Raw genomic sequence first — 25,178 nt, 5'->3', positions numbered from 1 at the left:
AGGGTTTCCCAACCCTCTCCTCAGGGACACCTGATTTAACTGACACACCTGATTCAATTCGTCAACTAATCGCCAAGCTGTTGACGAAATGAGGTGTGTCAGTTTAGGGTTAAAACAAAAATGTCTGGGTGGGCCCGAGGTATAACATCAACGGTGTGATTAGGCACCCCATGCCATTTCAAGGTAGTAATGCAGGAATGGGCAACTCCAGTCCTCGGAGGCCTGATTGGGTTCACACTTTGGTCACTGTCCCAGCCAGCGAACTCACCTGACTCCAGTAATCAACTAATGCTCATCTTCAGAATAGAACGCGCGAATTAGAGGAGTTGCTCATCCCTGTAGTAAAGCATTGCCAAAAAAAAGTTCACGGAAAGACTTGCATGAAACACTTTTACAGCCTATTCTGTAAGTGTATCCGTGCATCTGTGTTTTGGAGGGGTGCACGGGAGATAAAACTGTTTCTGCTTGATAGGAGACGAATATGACGTTGTGTGAAGCAGGAGTTAGAGAGGCAGCCTTACCTTGGCCACCTCGGACATAGGTAGCCGTTACACCACCAGTCACACTGTCCTGGCTGCTGGGGTTAGCGTACCGCAGGACAAGTCGGAACAAGGATCGCCTTGCCTCGTCCACATGCACTGTTACTCTCACTTCACTCTGCAGGGACAGGAGTTAAGACACAGCTGATGGAGGGGGGGTACAGTTATACTGTTAGTAGACTAGAAGGCCATGCTGGTAGACAAGGTAGAGGGATAGAAGGGGGTTAGAAAGGGAAGACCAAGCAGAACTAGCCTGGTCCCACTACCACAGGAGGAGGCAAGACAGCACAAACAGATCTGGGACCAGGCTATAGCCGAGCAGAGGGGAAACACCCATCACTTACAGTCACAGCAAGTGTGAAAATCAGGCTCGTCCACCACCAAGATCCTGGCTCGGGCTCGCCCCCTATCCCGCCACCCCTCTGTGGGTCTGCGGGGGGTAGTGGTGACGTAGCGAACCATTATGTGGAAGGGGCCGGGGAAACCCACAGCTAACGATAGGATCACCTCTGGCTGAGGAGAAACAGGGGTGGCACCTTATTCCCTATATAGGGCACTACTTTTGACCAGTGCCTTGTCAAAAGTAGTGCACTATACAGGGAATAGGGTGCCATTTCGGACACACACCAGGGTTAGGACTGACTGGGAGAGTGGCCTGCTACTGTACAGCCGACAATCACTCCAACACACTCAAGAAATACACTACCACCACAACAATCACCACAAAAAGCCAACACCATCCACCATGCATATTCATCATAAGAAATGCCTGTAGCACCATCTAGCACTTCTACAAAGAATGTACACCAGAAATGAGGCTTAGAGAAGAAGGGAAAAAAAGCCACTATTAAATCAAGTGGCTTTTTAAATCAATCAAGATGTCAAGCAGGTCAGGCGGGAACAGGTTTAAGGTCCACCTATCAGCATCATCATGTGTCTTACCTGCGCTGGGGACATGATGGCGTAACCTCTCCAGCTGAATCCTGGGAACGTCTGGGGGTCGTAGCCGAAGCGTACGGGCCTGGCGTTGGGGGTGATGCCATCCTCCACCTCATACCTCAGGTGGTGCAGGCTGGGGAAGTAGTAGTTAGGTGCTGGCCTGGTACGGTCAGACAGGAGGGGAGAGAAGGGGTGGAGGGAGAGAGAGAGTAAGAATAAAACACTTGAGAAATGTTTCATATGTTTGGAACATAATCATGGCAGTCGTGATTTAGAATGCATGAAATCTGAGGTTTTAGGATTTTCTGTTTGTTTCTTGCCATTCATCAGCAATTAACAACATTTGCTCCAATTTGTGTGAGAACTTAAGCAGCATGTCAAAAACATGTCATTGTGTTTAGTTTCCGTCTGTCCTTACTCCGTGCAGGTGCGGCCCACTACGTTCTTCCGACACTGGCACTGTCCAGACATCTCATCACACCCTCTGCCTATGGCTCCTCCCACATCACACTGGCAGCCTATCGGAGAGAAGCAGCAGGTCAATCAGGTCTTTCTGATTAACACACAACCATAACTGATCATGAGGTCAAGCTGTGACCCGAGGTTAACTACGCATCTATTACTCAAACAATGTTTGGTCAAGAGTGAGAATCTTTGTAGAATAAGAAAGGCACACCCTGCACTGTGAAACAGTCAGAGGCTGAGTCTCAACCCATTAGTTAGATGGATAAATAAAGGCTGTGTGTTCATAGGAAGCCCGTCTGGTTCATGTTTGGTCAGCTGACTCACCTTGACAGCCAAAATAGTTCCTCTTCTGCAGCAGGTAGTAGCCCTCCTTGCACGTGTCACAGGTATGGCTGCACACGTCGGGCTTGCAGTAACACTGGCCACTTTTCTACAAAAGGAGTCCGTGTTGAAGTTAACGGGGAACTGCCAGCGATAGGTGAATGTCACCAAGTAAATTGGGATTTTTAATCGTGCAATAAAGGAATATATCCAAGACAAATGGACCTCCTAGTTAAACAGTAAGCAATTGATGGTTAAATGATTTACAATCAGTTAGTACCGTTGTGCTGGACATACTGTGTCAGCATCATAAGGCGGTATGAACAGACAGAGGTAGACAGACACACCTGTTGACACTCTCCTACCCCACTCAGGGTGCCTTTGACGCCACAGCGACACTCTGGGAGAGAGACAGGAAGCATAAAGTGAGAAAGCCTCCAAACTAATGAGTCACACATTATTATTCAGTGATGCAACGACAATACAATAAAACGCAGAAGCAGAGACATTCTAGAATACAAGGGAAGATGAAAAGTTGAGAGAGAGAGAGAGAGAGATAAAAAAGAGGGGGGATAAACTCTGATTACAGGATACCAGAAGCAACAGAAATCTTCTGAGCTGCACATATCCACATCAAAGGGACCAGGGGAGCCACTGCTCTCTCTTTCTCTCTCTCTTTCAGAGAACAAGCCTCAGTATCCGTTCAGCCACATTAAAACCCGAGGCATTTCTGGAATATTAAAATCTCTTCTTCCCTCCATCCATTTGTCTCCTGGCAGCAGGCAGGCGGTGGTGATAACATTCTTGCTGCAGAGTAGAGCTGTAACTCTAGACAGGTATCTGGACAAAGCCTGCGGCTGTTCCTACACTGCACCGGCTGGTTGAGAAGAAAGTCAGCTCTGAATTATGAGGATGACGAAGGCGATTTTAGGGCACATATTTCTTTAAGCCAGGGGTATTCTCATGTTCTTTCCCCCCCTACAACTGACACCTGTATCCCACCTCGACTGGGAGGTTATTGTTGCAATGGCAAAGATGTACTCCTTTTCAAATCAAAAAGCATTTACCTCATGGAACCACAAAGTTTTAGTGACACTGCTGTTAACAGAGCACCACATTGAGAGAAGAGAACCACACTTTTCCCTTGGGCGCTCTGTGTTACCATGTTTTCCCAAAACATCCTTAGGAGGGACAGAAAGAAAGAGTTGTTTCTGACATGCTGCCATGTCTACTGGGCGAAGAGGCAGAGTGGTTTCTGATGTCAGCACTTCCTCAGGTTTAATAACACCGGTTATCTAATACTGCTGAAATCACTGCTGATTGCTGCCTTCTCCACACGCAGGTGTGCAGTGCAACCCAGATTTCTGGAGGGATTGGAGTTTCTCTTTTTCTTTCTTTTCAGGTTTTAACAGACCGGGACACTCAAAAAGAAACACTATACTGTTACCAAGTACAGTACCAGTCAAAGGTTTGGACACACCTACTCATTCAAGGGTTTTTCTTTATTTTTTACTATTTTCTACATTGTAGAATAATAGTGAAGACATCAAAACTATAAAATAACACATACTGTATGGCATCATGTAGTAACCAAAAAAGTGTTAAACAAATTTAAATATATTTTAGATTCTTCAAAGTAGCCACCCTTTGCCTTGATGACAGCTTTGCAAACTCTTGGAATTGTCTCAACCTGCTTCATGAGGTAGTCACCAGGAATGCATTTCAATTAACAGGTGTGCCTTGTTAAAAGTCAATATGTGGAATTTCTTTCCTTCTTAATGCGTTTGAGCCAATCAGTTATGTTGTGACATGGTAGGGGTGGGTATACAGAAGATCGCCCTATTTGGTAAAAGACCAAGTCCATATTATGGCAAGAACAGCTCAAATAAGCAAAGAGAAACAACAGTCCATCATTACTTTAAAACATGAAGGTCAGTCAATACGGAACATTTCAAGAACTTTGAAAGTTTCTTCAAGTCGCAACTGGCTCTCATGAGGACCGCCACAGAAAAGGAAGACCCAGAGTTACCCCTGCTGCAGAGGAAAAGTTCATTAGAGATACCAGCCTCAGAAATTGCAGCCCAAATAAATGCTTCAGAGTTTAAGTTACAGACACATCTCAACATCAACTGTTCAGAGGAGACTGAATCAGGCCTTCATGGTCAAATTGCTGCAAACAAACCACTACTAAAGGACACAAATAAGAAGAAGAGACTTGCTTAGGCCAACAAACACGAGCAATGGACATTAGACTGGTGGAAATCCGTCCTTTGGTCTGATGAGTCCATATTAGAGATTTTTGGTTTCAACCGTCATGTCTGTGTGAGACGCAGAGTTGGTGAGCGGATGATCTCTGCATGCGTGATTCCCACCGTGAAGCATGGAGGAGGAGGTGTGATGGTGATTTGCTTGTGAGACTGTCAGTGATTTATTTAGAATTCAAGGCACACTTAACAAGCATGACAACCACAGCATTCTGCAGCGATTACTCCATACCATCTGGTTTATGCTTAGTGGGACTATCATGTGTGTTAAAACATGACAATGACCCCAACACACCTCCAGGCTGTGTAAGGGCTATTTGACGTAGAAGGCGACTGTTGGAGTGCTACATCAGATGACCTGGCCTCCACAATCACCCTTGAATGAGTAGATGTGTCCAAACTTTTGACTGGTACTGTATATCAAATTGTCGTTTTCCAACAGACTAATTAGCGATGGATGAAACATTGATTTTACATCAGGATTTATGTTGTCTGATGCAGCAGATATCAGTAAAGTATTGTTAACCCATTGTTCTGTACCATATGTGCTGTATCCAACTCGTCTATTCATGAACGCTAGAAAAACTGGCTACAACACATAGAATGGGACGAGGCTTCAGTCGGTTGGGGTCACATGTAGGTCACCAACCTATACAGCCGCTGGGGTTCTCTGTCGCCAGGTTCCAGTAGAGAGGTTTACACATGTCACACAGTGTTCCCTCCACGTTGGGCAGGCAGCCACAGGAACCCTGTGTCAGGACGACCCACATAGACAGACAGACATAGTAATGTAGAAAAGAGTCAACGCAAAATGCTAACATCAGCTTAAATGCCAGCAAATGTCAAAGTATGCTTTTCCCTCAGAGACAATCTAACAGTCCCTTGTTTTGGCACTGGAGGTGCCTCGGGAGTAGTATGTTATGAAGCAGACAGCTTGGAATGATTTAGAGATGGATACATGACTCAGCATCACATGGAGACACAGTATTGGTTTGGTACTCAGCATTAAGAAGGATTGGTGTAAGGTCTTGCCACAGACTAGTGTCCTGTCCAGGCGGTGTACTGGCGTATCAAGCTTCAGAAACCAGAGATAGGCTCCTACCTTACAGGCTGTCCTGGCTGAGACAAGGCTATTTACTTACTTACAGCATATTGGAGAACACTGTTTAAAAAGTAGTAGCTTTAATGTGGAACAAAACCCGAAAACAAAAGATTACACTTAACCTAAATCCAAATTGTTCCAGTTGTGTAATATATTTCAATAACTATTCACAATGTTAATGACGTTTCCTTTCCAACTCAACATTTCACACAAAGCACAAACCCCCAAGGAAGAAAAATTGTCAAATCAGCTTCTGGAAATCCTGCGTTCCGGGAGCATTGATACAGCCAGGCCGTGTTTCCTTAATTTATTTTAATGGAAGGAAGTCGCTTTTCCTCTTTTGATTACAGTTAATTGTCATTTCCAGCGGGAGGTTAAAAAAAAATAAACTTCCTTGTAAACATTACCGGATACGGGGTTTAGCAATACTGTTATCAGATGTAGGAATGTGAATAGAGCACAGGAGGCTGCTGAGGGGAGGACAGCGCATAATAATGGCTGGAATGGATTGAATGGAATGGTATCAAACACATTATTCCATTCCAGCCATTACTGTGAGTCCGTCCTCCCCAATTAAGTTGCCACCAACCTTCTGTGGAATAGACACATGTGAACACACCAACTGATGATCACAGGCACTTGTTTTATGACTGCAGGTACTCCCATTGCCTCAGCTACTAAAACAATCCAGATAAAAGAGGCTGAGAGTTTGCCATGTTGGGGAAGGCAAATACATCTCATAAAGTAAAGTAAAGATTTCTCAGTCAGCCATGTTGTGGGAGGCATAGGCTACGTACCGTTTGTGTATCTGCTGTGCTGACCTCTGACCCTGCTGGGTTACACTGGGTGATGGAGCCTGGAAGAAACAATGTAAACGTTTTCCCCTCAACCTACGACATGAATCTTTTCCCCTCAAACTCCACTCTGGACCTCAAAGCCAGTTCCACTGAATGTTTTCATTGTTCCCCTCTAACACAGGGACTGATTTAGACCTAAGACACCAGGTGTGTGCTCCTGACCTCCTGCTCTATATGTATCAACTGGGCACCAAATGTAACTAAGTGGCAAGTGTGCTAATGTAATAAGTACAGAACACTCCCAAAAGCAATCAATTGCAGGTCTGTAAAACTCCACCCAAATTCTTATTTTATAAAGGGGACAGACAGCTTTGCTCTAAGCATACATTTACAGAACAGTACTTTGTTAGCAAGGTCTGGACTTGAAGTAAACCTGTACCACTAGGCTGGATATGAAAACAATCTCCACACTAATATATTTTAAACATTGAATAAACCACATTGAGACAACACCCCACTGTGAAACACAACAATCTCCCGTGGGGATGCCACATCTTAGGACCACCTCTATCTCCACATCACAAAGACGGTTTAGGTTACAGGTAGCCAATCAAAGTGTAGAGTATAGAGCCCGTGGTCTTGTGGGAACACACCCGGTTTCTACCACATACACTTGAAGTCAGAAGTTTACATACATCTTAGCCAAATACATAAACTCAGTTTTTCACAATTCCTGATTTAATCCCAGTAAAAATTCCCTGTCTTAGGTCAGTTAGGATCACCACTTTACTTTGTTAAATGTCAGAACATTAGTAGAGAGAATGATTCATTTCAGCTTTTATTTCTTTCATCATATTCCCAGTGGGTCAGAAGTTTACATACACTGAGTTAGTATTTGGTAGCATTGCCTTTAAATTGTTTAACTTGGGTCAAATGTTTTGGGTACCCTTCCAGAAGCTTCCCACAATAAGTTGGGTGAATTTTGGCCCATTCCTCCTAACAGAGCTGGTGGAACTGAGTCAGGTTTGTAGGCCTCCTTGCTCGCACACTCTTTTTCAGTTCTGCCAATAAATGTTCTATGGGAATGAGGTCAGGGCTTTGTGATGGCCACTCCAATACCTTGACTTTGTTGTCCTTAAGCCATTTCCCCACAACTTTGGAAGTATGCTTGGGGTCATTGTCCATTTGGAAGACTTATTTGCGACCAAGCTTTAACTTCCTGACTGATGTCTTGAGATGCTGCTTCAATATATCCACATAATTTTCCTCCTCATGATGCCATCTATTTTATGAGGTGCACCAGTCCAGCACCCCCACAACATGATGCTGCCACCCCTGTACTTCACGGTTGGGATGGTGTTCTTCGGCTTGCAAGCCTCCCCCCTTTTTCTTCCTAACATAACGATGGTCATTATGGCCAAACAGTTCTATTTTTATTTCATCAGACCAGAGGACATTTCTCCAAAAAGTACGATCTTTGTCCCCATATGCAGTTGGAAACCGTAGTCTGGCTTTTTTATGGTGGTTTTGGAGCAGTGGCTTCTGCCTTGCTGAGCGGCCTTTCAGGTTATGTCGATATAGGACTCGTTGTACTGTGGATGTAGATACTTTTGTACCCGTTTCCTCCAGCATCTTCACAAGGTCCTTTGCTGTTGTTCTGGGATTGATTTGCACTTTTCGCACCACAGTACGTTAATCTCTAGGAGACAGAGCGCGTCTCCTTCCTGAGCGGTATGATGGCTGCGTGGTCCCATGGTGTTTATACTTGCGTACTATTGTTTGTACAGAAAACCGTGGTACCTTCAGGCATTTGGAAATTGCTCCCAAGGATGAACCAGACTTGTGGAGGTCTACAAATATTTTTCTGAGGTCTTGGCTGATTTATTTGGATTTTCCCATGATGTCAAGCAAAGAGGCACTGAGTTTGAAGGTAGGTCTTGAAATACATCCACAGGTACACCTCCAATTGACTCAAATTATGTCAATTAGCCTATCAGAAGCTTCTAAAGCCATGACATTTTCTGGAATTTTCCAAGCTGTTTAAAGGCACAGTCAACTTAGTGCATGTAAACCTCTGACCCACTGGAATTGTGATACAATGAATTATAAGTGAAATAATCTGTCTGTAAACAATTGTTGGCAAAATGACTTGTGTCATGCACAAAGTAGATGTCCTAACCGACTTGCCAGAAATGTGTGGAGTGGTTGAAAAACGAGTGTTAATGACTCGAACCTAAGTGTATGTAAACTTCCGACTGTATGTCCTGACCCCAGAGACCATGGTTTCGACCTCTGTGTCCACCCTCTCCCTCTAATTCTAACCTGTCTAAATAAAGCACAATAATATGAAATTATAATAGAAAAGAAAGAAAGTGTCTAGTGAGGCAGGGGGGTTACCTGAACACTGAGGGAAGCGGAGGCCTGACCCGGCACAGCGATCACACTGCTGTCCCACCACCCCAGGGCGACACAGACACTGGCCTGATACTTGGTTACACATGGAGTCATAGGAACCCTCCCCTAAACACTGGCAGGCTGGGGAGAGAGAGACATGGAGAGGGACTGTGAGATATCTCATGTGAGAATTATATTTCTACTGGGTAAATGAGTGTGAATGAGTGTTGGGATTTACATGTTATTGTGGGTGAATCAAGGTATGTAGCTCTACAGAGCTGAAGAGGAGGCTACATTAAACCCTGTGAGATTATGCCCATCGGTTTTTCAAACAGCAGCAACAGCAAGGTCATGGAAAGGTCACTGTGGGCATATCAGTGTCTGCAATACAGTAGCCCTCCCATGGGTGCGGCCAAAACAAGAGGATTAAAACACGTACAGGCACAGTCTGGGTATCCATAGTAACCAGGGGCACACTGGTCACATTGACTTCCGAAGTAGTTGACACGGCAACGGCACTGTCCACTGGGCCCACAGACCCTGTCAGTCACACCTGCACCGTCACAGCGGCAAACTGAAGTGGTGGGAAAGTTTACGGTTTACATCAAATACAGGTTGATTGATTTTTTGTCAACAATTAAACAAAACAATTGATTTTCAAACAACTTGAACTTTCGTGAGGTCATGTTACGTGGTAAAATGAACTTCAAAGAGGATGACAATTGTTGACCTATTTCATTTGTGGTTTCATGAGAGGGAAAGGTTTCTCACCTTGGCAGTTAGGAAAGGAGTGGTAACCTGGTCGACAGCGGTCACATCTCTCGCCCTCCACCCCTCCACGACATACGCAGCGCCCTGATGCGTCACACATCTCCAGCACCGAACCACTGCTGTCGCACACACACTCTGAACAAACACAAAGATACAATGCAGAAGACACATGCTATTTGAGGTGTGGTTTGGTGAGAGGGAGGTGGGCGACAGGTTTCTCACCTTGGCAGTTAGGAAAGGAGTGGTGCCCTGGTCGACAGCGGTCACATCTCTCACCCTCCACACCATCACGACAGATGCAGCGCCCTGACGCATCACACAACTCCAGCACTGATCCACCGCGGTCACACACACACCCTGAACACACACATACACAAAAAGACTCATGTAAGATGGCACACAATCTCTGAATAGACAAAATAGCCCTTTTAGCTCACATTTCAACCCCGAAAAGTTAGATTTAGGCTCAAACAAACAATGGGAAGCCCCACAGTCTTTCCCACGGCATGTGCCATGGTCAATGAGCCCTTCTTTGGCACAGTTTAACAGCAGGATATGACAAATGCATCTCTTTTAACCATATTTACACTGGCACTGACTGTGCCACTGGTGGCACTAAGGGTGACAGACTGGTCAAGTCAAGCCTGGCAGAGAGAAGCATGCAAGATCTTGGCTGGTAGTTGAACTGGGCACATGGGCATTGGGAGTCAGAGAATACCTCCATTGTTTTATTTCCCCCTACCAGCTCGCTCCTTAAAAATAAAAACAGCCCTCAGACGGCTAAAGATGAAATTCCTTCTCGGAATGGATGAACACTGGATGAACATAAATGATTGTTGTTGCCCACATTCCTAGACAAACAATGAAAATAAATATCGGAGACGGAGGCAGACAGAATCAAAGAACTGGTATTTATATCCTCGTTTCAAATTTAAAAAAAAAAACATCTTTCCAATCTGGCTTTTTTCCTTTAAACTGATTCCAGCAAGAGAGAAAAAGTGGGATGGCGTTCCAATCAAACGCTATTGGTCGCATACGCATATTTGGCAGATGTTATTGCGGGTGTAGCAAAATGCTTGTGTTCCTAGCTCCAACAGTGCAATAATATCTCTTCAATACACAACAATACACAAATATCTAAAAAAGTAAACGAATGGAATTAATTGGTTGGTGATCATTGCTAGACAACCATTTTCAAGACTTGCCATAGATTTTGAAGTAGATTTAAGTCAAAACTGTAACTCTGTCACTCAAGAACATTCACTGTCTTCTTGGTAAGCAACTCCAGTGTAGATTTGGCCTTGTGTGTGAGGTTATTGTCCTGCTTAAAGGTGAATTAATATCCCAGTGTCTGTTGGAAAGCAGACTGAACCAGGATTTTGCCCGTGCTTAGCTCCATTTAGTTACTTTTTTTATCCTGAAGAATTCCCCAGTCCATAATGATTACAAGCATACTCATAACATGATGCAGCCACCCCTATGCTTGGAAATATGGATGGTGGTACTCAGTAATGTGTTGTATTGGATTTGTCCCAAACATGAAACTTTGTAATCAGGACAAAAAGTTAATTGCTTTGCCACATTTTTTGTAGAATTACTTTAGTGCCTTTATACAAAAAGGATTCATGTCTTGGAGTAGTTAAATTCTGTACAGGCTTCCTTCTTTTCACTCTGTCATTTAGGTTAAAATTGTGGAGTAACTGCAATGTTGTTGATCCATTCTCAGTTTTCTCCTATTACAGCCATTAAACTCTGTAACTGTTTTAAAGTCACCGTTGCACCATTGGCCTCATGGTGAAATCCCTGAGCGGTTTCCTGTATCTTTGTAGTAACAGGGTGTATTGAAACACCATCCAAAGTGTAATTAATAACTTCACCATGTTCATAGGGACATTCAATGTATTTTTATTTTTTATTTTACTTATCTACCAATAGGTGCCCTTCCTTGCAAGGCATTGGAAAATCTCCCTGGTCTTTGTGGTTGAATCTGTGTGTGAAATGAACTGCTCGTCTGATGGGCCGTACAGACAATTGTACGTGTGGGGTACAGAGATGAGGTAGTCATGCAAAAATCATGCTAAACACTATTACCGCACACAGAGTGAGTCCATGCAACTTATTATGTGACATATTAAGGATTGTTTTACTCCTGAAGTTATTTAGGCTTGCAATAACCAAGGGGTTGAATACTTATTGACTCAATACATTTCAACTTCTCATTTTTTATTAATTTGTACAAATAAAATAAAAAAACATAATTCCACTTTGACATTATGGGGTATTGTGTGTAAGTCAGTGTAAAAAAAAATCAATAATTAATTTGAATAATTTTACATTCAGGCTGTAAAAAAATATGGAAAAAGTCAAGGGGTGTGAATACTTTCTGAAGGCACTTGCAAAAGTATTCACCCACTTGGCGTTTTCCTATTTTGTTGCATTACAACCTGTAATTGAAATGGATTTTTATTTTGGATTTCATGTAATGGACATACACAAAATACTCCAAATTGGTGAAGTGAAATGAAAAAAAAACAACTTCTAAAGAATACAAAACAGAGAAGTGGTGCGTGCATTTGTATCCACCCCCTTTGCTATGAAGCCCCTAAATAAGATCTGGTGCAACCAATTACCTTCAGATGTAACATAATTCATCAAATAATGTCCACCTGTGTGCAATCTAAGTGTCATATGATCTGTCACATGATCTCAGTTCACATACACCTGTTCTGAAAGGCCCCAGTGTTGGCAACACTACCAAGCAAGCGGCACCATGAAGACCAAGGAGCTCTCCAAACAGGTCAGGGACAAAGTTGTGGAGATGTACAGATCTGGGTTGGGTTATTTAAAAAAAAAAGAAACTTTGAACATCCCACGGAGCGTCGTTAAATCCATTATTAAAACATTGAAAGAATATGGCACCACAACAAACCTGCCAAGAGAGGGCCGCCCACCAAAACTCATGGACCAGGCAAGGAGGGAATTAATCAGAGAGGCAACAAAGAGACCAAAGATAACCCTGAAGGAGCTGAAAAGCTCCACAGCGGAGATTGGAGTATCTGTCCATAGGACCACTTTAAGCAGTACACTCCACAGAGCTGGGATTTACAGAAGAGTGGCCAGAAAAAAATACATTGCTTAAAGAAAAAAATAAGCAAACACGTTGTGTTCACCAAAAGGCCTGTGGGAGACTCCCAAAACATATGGAAGAAGGTACTTTGGTCAGATGAGACTAAAATGTAGTTTATTGGCCATCAAGGAAAACGCTATGTCTGGCACAAACCCAACACCTCTCATCACCCAGAGAACAACATCTCCACAGTGAAGCATGGGGGTGGCAGCATCATGCTGTGGGGATGTATTTCATCGGCAGGGACTGGGAAACTGGTCAGAATTGAAGGAATGATGGCTGGCTCTAAATACAGGGAAATTCTTGAGGGAAACCCGTTTCAGTCTTCCAGAGATTTGAGACTGGGACGGAGGTTCACCTTCCAGCAGGACAATGACCCGAAGCATACTGATAAAGCAACACTTGAGTGGTTTAAGGAGAAACATTTAAATGTCTTGGAATGGCCTAGTCAAAGCCCAGACCTCAATCCAATTGAGAATCTGTGGTATGACTTAAAGGTTGCTGAACACCAGCAGGAACCCATCCAACTTGAAGAAGCTAGAGCAGTTTAGCCTTGAAGAATGGGCAAAAATCCCAGTGGCTAGATGTGGCAAACTTATAGAGACATACCCCAAGAGACTTGCAGCTGTAATTGCTGCAAAAGGTGGCTCTACAAAGTATTGACTTTGGGCTGGGAGGGGGGTGAATAGTTATGCAAACTCAACTTTTCTGTTTTTTGGGGTCTTATTTCTTATTTGTTCAACACAAATATTATTTTGGATCTTCAAAGTGGTAGGCATGTTGTGTAAATCAAATGATACAAACCCCCAAAAATACATTTTAATTCCAGGTTATAAGGCAACAAAATAGGAAAAATGCCAAGGGGGTGAATACTTTCACAATACACTGTATATGGTGGGATTTATAGACAGTGTGAGGACAGAATATGTAGTATACCCAAAGAATACGTAGGATAGAATAGTATATGTACAGATATAGTTAAATAGGATAGGCCTTGACTAGAATACAGTAAACAGTGCATTCGGAAAGTATTCAGACCTCTTGACTATTTCCACATGTTAATACGTTACAGCCTTATTCTAAAATTGATTAAATCGTTTTTTCCCCCTCATCAATCTATACACAATACCCCATAATGACAAAGAAAAACTAGTTTTTCAAAATGATTGCACATTTATAAAAAAAAGAACTGAATAATAACATTTACATAAGTATTCAGACCCTTTAATCAGTACTTTGTTGAAGCACCTTTGAAAGCGATTACAGCCAAAGGTTGTCTTGTGTATGACGTTTCAAGCTTGGCACACCTGTATTTGGGGAGTTTCTCCCAGTCTTCTCTGCAGACTCTCTCAAACTCCGTCAGGTTGGATGGGGAGCGTCGCTGCACAGCTATTTTCAGGTTTCTCCAGAGATGTTTGATTGGGTTCAAGTCTGAGCTCTGGCTGGGCCACATTCAGAGACTTTGTCCTGATGCCACTCCTGTGTTGTCTTGGCTGTGTGCTTAGGGTCGTTGTCCTGTTGTCCTCTGGAGCAGGTTTTTATAAAGGATCTCTCTGTGCTTTGCTCCGTTCATCTTTCCCTCGATCATGACTAGTCTCCCATTTCACTGCTGCCACCACCATGCTTCACCATAGGGATGGTGCCAGATTTCCTCCAAATGTGACGCTTGGCATTCAGGCCAAAGAATCTTGATTTCATCAGACCAGAGAATCTTGTTTCTCATGGTCTGAGAGTCTATAGGTGCCTTTTGGCAAACTCCAAGCAGGCTGTGCCTTTTTACCGAGGAGGGGTTTCCCTCTGCCCAGTCTACCATAAAGGCCTGATTGGTGGAGTCCCTCAGAGATGGTTGTCCTTCTGGAAGGTTCTACTATCTCTACAGAGGGATTCTAGAGCTCTTTCAGAGTGACAATTGGGTTCACTGGCCAAGGCCCTTATCCCCCGATTGCGCAGTTTGGCCGGGCGGCCAGCTCTAGGAAGAGTCTTGGTGGTTCTAAATTTATTCCATTTAAGAATGATGGAGGCCAATGTTTTCTTAGGGACCTTCAATGCTGCAGGAAGTTTTGGTAACCTTCTCCAGATCTGTGCCTCGACACAATCCTGTCTCGGGGCTCTAGTGACAATTCCTTCAACCTCATGGCTTGGTTTTTGCTGATATGCACTGTCAACTGGCAGTTATTGGGGACATTTCCCTTTGTAGGGTGCTGTCTTTCGGACGGGACATTAAACAGATGTTTTGACTCCCTGTGGTCACTCAAGATCCCATGGCAGTTATCGTAACAGTAGGGGTGTTAACCCTGGTGTCCTGGGTAAATTCCCAATCTGACCCTCACACCATCATGGGCACTTAATCATCCCCAGCTCCCAATTGGCTCATTCATCCCCCATGTAACTATTCCCCAGTTCGTTGCTGTAAATGAGTATGTGTTCTCAGTCAATTTACTGGGTCAAATATCCCAAGATCTTGAAATAAACAGATGAGTACACGCTGCAGTTGGCAAAGTTAAACAGTTATTATGTCACACGGAGAGTCTCATTTCATTTAAATCACATACAAGCATTTTTGTCTAATCAACATAAACGTGGCATACTGTGGTAAACCCAATACCGTATGGTTATATTCTCACTGTCTGGATCGACACAGTATACAAACATTAACTAACCTCTGTCATCTGCGGACAGTATGAGCTATAAAAACCCTTTGACACCTAAAACCATTTGGACTGACTGATCCGCTAAAAGGTCTAGTAATCAGCTATTTTATGACCTATCCCACCCCTATATAACTCAACCTGACCAACAAGAGCCTCACTACCGTAGAGGTATCAGGAGCCCGACTGCCTTACAGGAGTCAGAGTTGAGGCGTGATAAAAACTGTTAGTGTAGTGAAGTGTAGTCTAAACACACTCACGTTGACAGCTGGGTGCTCCAAAATAACCTGCAGGGCAGGCAGTGGGCTCTGTGGAGTGAGAGGAATGGAGAGAGGAAGGGAGAGATGAAGAGAGCGAGAGAGTGTGAGGGAGGGAGAGAGAGAGAGAGAGAAAGTATTGCGTTATTTTTTTTCCGACATTGAATCGATTCTGACTGCAAGTATCGATAGAAAAAAAGATAGGTACTTAATGTGTTACTGCACCAAAACTCGTATTTCTCCTCCTCTAGCTTGTTATCCATCTTCTTTTTAAGCCAACATGTTTACAGCTCCTTTACAAGACTGATCCAAACGAATTTACTCATGGTTCTCTCTTGTCCCTCTGCAGCAGACATGGTGAGCAATATGTTTGTAACGTGGAATTGCAATAAAATCAAAGTGTCAAATCGCAATACATAGAGAATTGTGAGAATCACAATACATATCGTATCGGGAGCTAAGTATCGTGATAATATTGTATTCCAAGCCACAGTTGTTACACTACAAAGGTAAACTCATCAGCTCTATCACTTTTGATCAGATAAACAAGATCATAATCAGAGTAACATACTGTACAACAAGTGAACATGGGCAGTTTGTTAATAAACATGTTTAATTGTCACATGCAACAGATAGGTGCAGTGAAATATAGCGCCCCTAGAGCAAATTAGGGTTAAGTTACTCGCTCAAGGAAACATCAACAGACTTTGACCTTGTTGGCTTGAGTATTCGATACAGCGACATTTTGGTTACTGGCACAACACTAACCGCTAGGCTACCTGCTGCGCTTTCTGTGGTCATCAAATCAAATGTTATTTGGCACATGCACCGTGAAATGCTTTCTTACAAGCCCTTAACCAACAATGCAGTTAAGAAAAATAAGAGTTAAAAAAAATATTTACTAAACAAACTAAAGTTTTTTTTTAATTACAAAGCTATATTTACAGGGGTACCGAGACAATGTGCGGGGGGTACAGGTTAATTGAGGTTATTGATGTAATATGTACATGTAGGTAGGGGTAAAGTGTCTATGCATAGATAATAAACAGCGAGTAGAAGCAGTGTAAAAAAAAGGGGGTCAATGTAAATAGTCCAGGTAGCCATTTGATTAGATGTTCAGCAGTCTTATGGCTTGGGAGTAGAAGCTGTTAAGGAGCCTTTTGGACCTAGGCACGGTGCTCTGGTACTGCGTGCCATGCTGTAGCAGAGCAAACAGTCTATGATTAGGGAGCTGGAGTCTTGGGCAATTGTTACGGCATTCCTATGACACCACCTGGTATAGAAGTCCTGAATGGCAGGAAGTTTGGCCCCAGTGATGTACTGGGTGTACGCACTACCCACTTAGTTTAGTGATGAGCTTTGAGCGCACATAGAAGTAATTTAGCTCGTCTGGTAGGCTTGTATCACTGGGCAGCTTGCGACTGGGCCTCCCTTTGTAGTCTTTAATAGTTTGCAAGCCCTGCCACATCTGACGAGCGTCAAGAGGCGGTGTAGTAGGACTCAATCTTAGTCCTGTATTGATGCTTTCCTTGTTTGATGGTTCATGGTAGGGCAAGTAGGGCAAGTAGGGAATTCTCTTTGAAAGCGACACTTCTACCCTTTAGCTCAGTGTGGATGTTGCCTGTAATCTGTGGCTTCTGGTTGAGGTACAGTGGGGCAAAAAAGTATTTAGTCAGCCACCAATTGTGCAAGTTCCCCACTTAAAAAGATGAGGCCTGTAAATTTTCATCATAGGTACACTTCAACAATAACAGACAAAATGAGGGGGAAAAATCCAGAAAATCACATTGTAGGATTTTTTATGAATTTATTTGCAAATTATGGTGGAAAATAAGTATTTGGTCACCTACAAACAAGCAAGAGTTCTGGCTCTCACAAACCTGTAACTTCTTCTTTAAGAGGCTCCTCTGTCCTCCACTCGTTACCTGTATTAATGGCACCTGTTTGAACTTGTTATCAGTATAAAAGACACCTGTCCACAACCTCACAGTCACACTCCAAACTCCACTATGGCCAAGACCAAAGAGCTGTCAAAGGACAACAGAATCAAAATTGTAGACCTGCACCAGGCTGGGAAGACTGAATCTGCAATAGGTAAGCAGCTTGGTTTGAAGAAATCAACTGTGGGAGCAATTATTAGGAAATGGAAGACATACAAGACCACTGATAATCTCCCTCGATCTGGGGCTCCATGCAAGATCTCACCCCGTGGGGTCAAAATGATCACAAGAACGGTGAGCAAAAATCCCAGAACCACACGGGGACCTAGTGAATGACCTGCAGAGAGCTGGGACCAAAGTAACAAAGCCTACCATCAGTAACACACTACGCCGCCAGGGACTCAAATCCTGCAGTGCCAGACGTGTCCCCCTGCTTAAGCCAGTACATGTCCTGGCCGTCTGAAGTTTGCTAGAGAGCATTTGGATGATCCAGAAGAAGATTGGGAGAATGTCATATGGTCAGATGAAACCAAAATAAATTTAAAAAATGGTAAACTCAACTCGTCATGTTTGGAGGACAAAGAATGCTGAGTTGCATCCAAAGAACACCTTACCTACTGTGAAGCATGGGGGTGGAAACATCGTGCTTTGGGGCTGTTTTTCTGCAAAGGGACCAGGACGACTGATCCATGTAAAGGAAAGAATGAATGGGGCCATGTATCGTGAGATTTTGAGTGAAAACCTCCTTCCATCAGCAAGGGTATTGAAGATGAAACGTGGCTGGGTCTTTCTGCCTGACAATGATCCCAAACACACCGCCCGGGCAACGAAGGAGTGGCTTCGCAAGAAGCATTTCAAGGTCCTGGAGTGGCCTAGCCAGTCTCCAGATCTCAACCCCATAGAAAATCTTTGGAGGGAGTTGAAAGTCCGTGTTGCCCAGAAACAGCCCCAAAACATCACTGCTCTAGAGGAGATCTGCATGGAGGAATGGGCCAAAATACCAGCAACAGTGTGTGAAAACCTTGTGAAGACTTACAGAAAACGTTTGACCTCTGTCATTGCCAACAAAGGGTATATAACAAAGTATTGCGATAAACTTTTGTTATTGACCAAATACTTATTTTCCACCATAATTTGCAAATAAATTCATAAAAAATCCTACAATGTGATTTTGTGGATTTTTTTTTCTCATTGTCTGTCATAGTTGAAGTGTACCTATGATGAAAATTACAAGCCTCTCTCATCTTTTTAAGTGGGAGAACTTGCACAATTGGTGGCTGACTAAATACTTTTTTGCCCCACTGTATGTACGTATGGTCTCTGTGGGGATGACGTCATCGATGCACTTATTGATGAAGCCAGTGACTGATGTACTCCTCAATGCCATCGGATGAATCCTGAAACATATTCCAGTATGTGCTTGCAAAACAGTCCTGTAGCTTAGCATCTGCATCATCTGACCACTTCCATGTTGAGCGCGTCACAGGTACTACCTGCTTTAGTTTCTGCTTGTAAACAGGAATCAGGAGGATATAATTATTGTCAGATTTGCCAAATGGAGGGCAAGAGAGCTTTGCACGAGTCTGTGTGTGGAGTAAACGCGGCCTACGTTTTTTTCCCCCTCTGGTTGCACGTGACATGCTGGTAGAAATGAGGTAAAATGGATTTCAGTTCCTGCATTAAAGTCCCCGTCCACTAAGAGCGTCACCTCTGGGTGAGCATTTTCTTGTTTGCTTATGGCTTTATGCAGCTCATGGTAGTTTGCAAGCCCTGCCACATCTGACGAGCGTCAGAGCCGCTGTAGTAGGATCCAATCTTAGTCCTGTATTGACGCTTTGCTTGTTTGATGGTTCGAGGGCACAGCAGGATTTCTTATAAGTGTCCAGGTTACAGTCCCGCTCCTTGAAAGTGGCAGCTCTACCCTTTAGCTCAGTGGGGACGTTGCCTGTAATCCATGGCTTCTGGTTGGTGTATGTGAGCACGGTCTTGGGCCTGTTCCGGTATGAGTAGTAAATCCTTTGCGTCCAACTGTTTGTTAGATTACATTACACTGTGGTTAATTATAGCATCACGTACCCACTATAGCAGCACTTACCTACTATATGGCCTGCAGGAGATTTGGTGGTGGGCTGGTAGATTGGATATCCTGGTTACAAAAAAAAACGTATGATCAATTTCAACACCATGAATATCTTCAGTGTCATGAGTGCATTGCTCTACTCCAGTAATGTTGCAATCTACACTACATGACCAAAAGTATGTGGACACCTGTTTGTTGAACATCTCATTCCAAACTCATGGGCATTAATATGTAGTTGGTCCCCCCTTTGCTGCTATAATGGCCTCTTCTAGGAAGGCTTTGAAATAGATGTTGGAACATTGCTGTGGGGACTTGCTTCCATTCAGCCACAAGAGTATTCGTGAGGTCGGGCACTGATGTTGGGCGATTAGGCCTTGCTTGTAGTCGGCGTTCCAATTCATCCCTAAATGTCTTCGATGAGGTTAAGGTCAGGGCTCTGTGCAGGCCAGTCAAGTTCTTCCACACCGATCTTGACAAACCATTTCTGTATGGATCTAGCTTTGTGCACGGAGGCATTGTAACGCTGAAAGAGGAAAGAGCCTTCCCCAAACTGTTACCACAAAGTTGGAAGCACAGAATCATCTAGAATGTCATTGCATGCTGTAGTGTTAAGATTTCCCTTCACTGGAACTAAGGGGCCTAAACCAAACCATGAAAAACAGCCTATGAGCATTATTCCTCCTCCACCAAACTTTACAATTGGCCCTATGCCTAGTGGCAGGTAGCGTTCTCCTGGTATCCGTCAAACCCATATTTGTCATTTGTTTGCAAGATGGTGAAGCGTGATTAATCACTCCAGAGAACGCGTTTCCACTGAGTCCAATGGCGGAGTCTAAATGCGGCGAGCTTTACACCACTCCAGCCGACGCTTGGCACTGTGCATTGTGATCTTAGGCTTGTGTGTGGCTGCTCGGCCATGGAAACCCATTTCATGAAGCTCCGGACTAACAGTTATTTTGCTGACCTTGCTTCCAGAGGAAGTTTGGAACTCGGTAGTGAGTGTCGCAACTGAGGACAGACGCGCTTCAGCACTCGGCAGTCCTGTTCTGTGAGCTTGTGTGGCCTACCACTTCGCAGCTGAGCCGTTGTTGATCTTAGACGTTTCCAAAAGAACAGCAGCTCTAGCAGGGCAGAAACTTGACGAATTGACTTGTTGGAAATGTGGAATCCTATGATGGTGCCACGTTGAAAGTCACTGAGCTCGTTAGTAAGGCCATTCTACTGTCAATGTTTGTCTATGGAGATCGCGTGGCTGTGTGCTCGACTGTATACACCTCTCAGCAACAGGCGTGGCTGAAATAGCCGAATCCACTAATTTGAAGGGGTGTCCACATACTTTTTTATATAGTGTATATGTGGTACTAAGAACAAGGTAAGAGCTAGTAAGAAATACATTTCATTGAAAACCCCATGTAAATGCTAAACGATGCAACATGATTTGAATCAGTGATTTTTCCCTAAAGCTGTCTTCATGAGCTTTAATTCAAAGACCAAAAAGAAAACCTCCTGGCAAATAGAGATGGCATCAATGGATAGCAGCCCACCCCAAACAAATAACCTTCATTACTTCCAGGGAGTTTAATAAGAGGTATGAACTGGCCTGGCACACACCCAAAAGTTGGTAGAGCTCTACATGTTTAGACTGCTCTTGGAGCGCTCTAAGAGATTTAAAAAAAAAACTGTTTTTAATAATCACATCCAGTAATAAATCTCTGTCTTGTATTCATAAAATGCCAACCCTAATTATTTATTCCACATTAAATCTTCTGTTTTATATGACAACGTAAAGCTAACCAACCACCTGGGTACGATTATTCACTCATTAAATTTTCTGTATTAAACCTCCGGCATAAAACTTTGCCATGATAGGTTTAGTTAATGATTGGTGTCTTCCATCATTAAACCAACAGGACAATCAAGATAATGTACAGACCCTTCCGATTTTACTGTGGTTGGCATGATTCAAGTATTATATGGGGTTGAGTAGGGTGGGTGTGGAATGAGGCCAGGAGTCAGGAAGACATCCGGTTTCACTTTTCTATGGGATTGGATTGTTCCCGAGAACACCAGTTAAACAGATTCCAGATTTAGAATCTCAGTAAACAGTGAGGAATAAGGACTGGCGCCTATGACGAAGAGGGCCCCTTGGAGATGAACATGGCATCGTTCAAATAGCAACTGTACAACATCTCTTACTCAATATGTGTCCCAATATGAAGTACTCCTATCATGGATCCTTTCAGAAAATAGACATTTTGTGAGAGTTTGGCAGGCATACTGTAATGCTGATCTATTCTTCTGAACACATTGTGCGTGACACATGATGATTGCTGTGGCAAGTCAGTGTGGAGAGACGCCCTAAAATAAGGGCTTGTCAGTCATTGCTCTTGGTCTGACACCAGAAGAAGCACAAGGAATGCTCTAAATACAGACTGTTGACACGTGACCTTGTGCATCATCACAAACTGCCACAATATCTAAAGGTATATAGTCAGAATATGTGACAACAACTCAACCTAAAGACAGACACGGTGTGGTATGTGTCTGTGTTGACATGCTCTGACAGAATGAGGTGAGCGCGGTAAAGGATTGATATTTCAATTTCTCTGCAGGTACGTTGTAGCAGTATTGCAGCTCCACGGAAAACATATCCTGCATACTTCTGGGCACGTTGGAGGAGCAATCTTGGCTAGTCTCTCTAAGTGTCTGAAACTCTTTTTGACAAGCACACAAAGGAAAACGACCCAAAACATTCAATAATTCAACATAAATTCGAACATGTTGCAATGAACAGCATATGTAGGAATGAGGTCAATTTGCATTCTTCAGATCCCAACTCTTCAATACACTCGTGGGTCTTACTATAGTCATGCTTCCTCTGAGGTAAAAATGCAGGACTGGGTCCAAATGTACACCGAGCAAGGGCCTGGCACTCTTCTACCGCTTCTTACTTGTTATTCATTCATTCATTTGTTCATTTCTCTGGGTACAACAGATTTCCTATGCCAAATAATCGATTTCTACAAGTAATATGTAGATAATCTCAGAAATGAGGAAAGGTTACATACTGATGCACTGTGGGTAGCCGGAGTAACTGTCTGCACAGCGTTCACAGTTGTTTCCGGTGAATTCTGGCCGGCAGTGGCAACGTCCTGTCCCCATCTCACAACCAGCAGTAGTCCTGGCATCACACCTGCAGGCTGTACACACACACACGCACGCAAACAGAAATATGCCCACACACATACGCAAACACACCAAAATACTGCTCTTGAGACATACAACAACAACAATCAAAGAAAATGATGATGGAACTAACCAGCTTTTACTGTCTGTGTTTTCCCAAGTCAACACCTTCCGCTGCTAAGCTTACTTCATTTAATTTGTAGCCTCTTTGGTCTCTCCAAAGCCCTGGGGGCAACCATTTTCATTTAATCCACACTCAAAGCACAAACACAACCGGCAGCTATTTACAGTGCGTTATTGTACAATCCAGGTGTGCAAAACTCTTAAGAGATTTACCCAGAAAGACCAAATGTGATTCTGACATGTATTGACTCAAGGGGTGTGAATGCTTATGTAAATTAGATATTTCTACATGACATTTTCAGTAAATTTGCACAAATTTCCAAAAACATGTTTTCACTTTGTCATTATGGGTTATTGTGTGTAGTAATATTTAATCCATTTTGAATTCAGGACTGTATGTGGCGAGGAGGACCAACGACGTACCACGCTAGCAATGTAAACAAGTGTGGCGCCGAATTTAGCAACACGATAAGTGGCTAGAGCTAGTGGTTGGTGCCACTGTGTATACAAACGACACCGAAGTCTCTGGGGTCAAGTCTCTTTTCCATTTTGGTCTCACGTATTATCCCTAGGTCAGAAAGCAAGCTACAGCAGCTCTTTACTAAACATTAGTACCCCAAGTATTTGATATACTGCACGACAAAACGCTGCACATGTAGGCCTACAATTCTGCCAGTAACCATACTGTTTGGTAACTTATAACTAAAGATGATATTTTCACATCATAAAAAATATGTTGTCATCATTAGAAGGCACTTTAGGAACAAAGGAAGACACTAAGGCCATGGGAGGAAGGAGAAACTGAGAAAGACAGTTTGAAGAAGAGAAGAAAGGGTCTAGCTCACGTATGCATCCAGTGTGAGACTCTGGAGGTGATCCATGGGGTCTGTAGAATCCATCCGCACAAAGCTCACAGTTCACTCCCGCTGTGTTGTGCTAGTGAGAAGGGAACACACAGAGAAGTCAGACAAACACCACACAACAATGGAGTGACTGGGTCAGAGGGACACAATGTTTTGGTTGCCTAGTGGCAACTAAGGTTCCTCTCAGGCAAGAAGACAAACTGCAAAACGGGTGTTTTCTAAAAACCTATATATAAATGTTTTTTTAATCAAACACACCTTCCTGTTGCTAATCCATCTGCTTGCGGTACTACCAGTACCTTATCCTCTTTCACACTGAGCTTGCCGTTTAGAAAGATGTCTTTTTCAACATGCTTCCTACAAGGGTATTTTAGTCCAAAAGGATAAGAGTGCATCTCATAATTGGTGTTGAGGAAAAATACTTTGCCTTGGGAGATTTAGTCCAAATGAACTGGCTGACATCTTGTTTGATTTGGAACACATGCCAACCCTGCACGGAGAGGGATATATCTGCATGCCAACCCTGCACGGAGAGGGATATATCTGCATGCCAACCCTGCACGGAGAGGGATATATCTGCATGCCAACCCTGCACGGAGAGGGATATATCTGCATGCCAACCCCTGCACGGAGAGGGATATATCTGCATGGAGAGGATATATCTGCATGCCAACCCTGCACGGAGAGGGATATATCTGCATGCCAACCCCTGCACGGAGAGGGATATATCTGCACGGAGAGGGATATATCTGCATGCCAACCCCTGCACGGAGAGGGATATATCTGCATGCCAACCCCTGCATGGAGAGGGATATATCTGCATGCCAACCCCTGCACGGAGAGGGATATATCTGCATGCCAACCCTGCACGGAGAGGGATATATCTGCATGCCAACCCCGCACGGAGAGGGCTATATCTGCATGCCAACCCCTGCACGGAGAGGGATATATCTGCATGCCAACCCCTGCACGGAGAGGGATATATCTGCATGCCAACCCCTGCACGGAGAGGGATATATCTGCATGCCAACCCCTGCACGGAGAGGGATATATCTGCATGCCAACCCTGCACGGAGAGGGATATATCTGCATGCCAACCCTGCACGGAGAGGGATATATCTGCATGCCAACCCCTGCACGGAGAGGGATATATCTGCATGCCAATTGCACAAGGAGCTTAATACAGAGAATATCCATGCCAATATAAATGGCATATATTATTATATTATTATTATATATTATCCACCATTTGTACAATAACTTGGACTTGAAGTGAAATTTCCATTACAGACCTCCATGTCTGCTCCTAGATCTGGGTCATGTTTATTAGGGCACACCATAGCAAAACGTCTTGCGATGGCA

At 43.6% G+C, this 25,178-nt stretch overlaps 1 protein-coding gene across 4 annotated transcripts in view; it reads right to left on the bottom strand.

Annotated features, from left to right (window-relative positions):
* LOC118394744 (laminin subunit alpha-3-like) overlaps positions 1-25,178 on the bottom strand; it is a 108,455-nt gene that overhangs the window by 42,010 nt on the left and 41,267 nt on the right. For 2 of the 4 annotated variants that reach the window (XM_035788250.2, XM_035788254.2), the window contains exons 9-23: positions 23,799-23,889; positions 22,713-22,844; positions 19,660-19,710; positions 15,628-15,675; positions 9,815-9,949; positions 9,593-9,727; positions 9,261-9,395; positions 8,825-8,962; positions 6,428-6,486; positions 5,178-5,277; positions 2,612-2,664; positions 2,268-2,373; positions 1,897-1,996; positions 1,482-1,638; positions 884-1,052 (exon numbers count right to left, since the gene is read on the bottom strand). In XM_035788250.2, coding sequence (XP_035644143.2) covers positions 884-1,052; positions 1,482-1,638; positions 1,897-1,996; positions 2,268-2,373; positions 2,612-2,664; positions 5,178-5,277; positions 6,428-6,486; positions 8,825-8,962; positions 9,261-9,395; positions 9,593-9,727; positions 9,815-9,949; positions 15,628-15,675; positions 19,660-19,710; positions 22,713-22,844; positions 23,799-23,889 — 1,609 coding nt within the window. Of the gene's footprint in view, positions 1-521; positions 658-883; positions 1,053-1,481; positions 1,639-1,896; positions 1,997-2,267; positions 2,374-2,611; positions 2,665-5,177; positions 5,278-6,427; positions 6,487-8,824; positions 8,963-9,260; positions 9,396-9,592; positions 9,728-9,814; positions 9,950-15,627; positions 15,676-19,659; positions 19,711-22,712; positions 22,845-23,798; positions 23,890-25,178 lie in introns of all 4 variants that reach the window. The other 2 variants (XM_035788251.2, XM_035788252.2) reach the window with 2 other exon arrangements.

Source organism: Oncorhynchus keta, chromosome 15 (assembly GCF_023373465.1).
Source record: "Oncorhynchus keta strain PuntledgeMale-10-30-2019 chromosome 15, Oket_V2, whole genome shotgun sequence".
NCBI lineage: Eukaryota > Metazoa > Chordata > Actinopteri > Salmoniformes > Salmonidae > Oncorhynchus > Oncorhynchus keta.
This window is presented reverse-complemented; position numbering and strand designations above follow the sequence as displayed.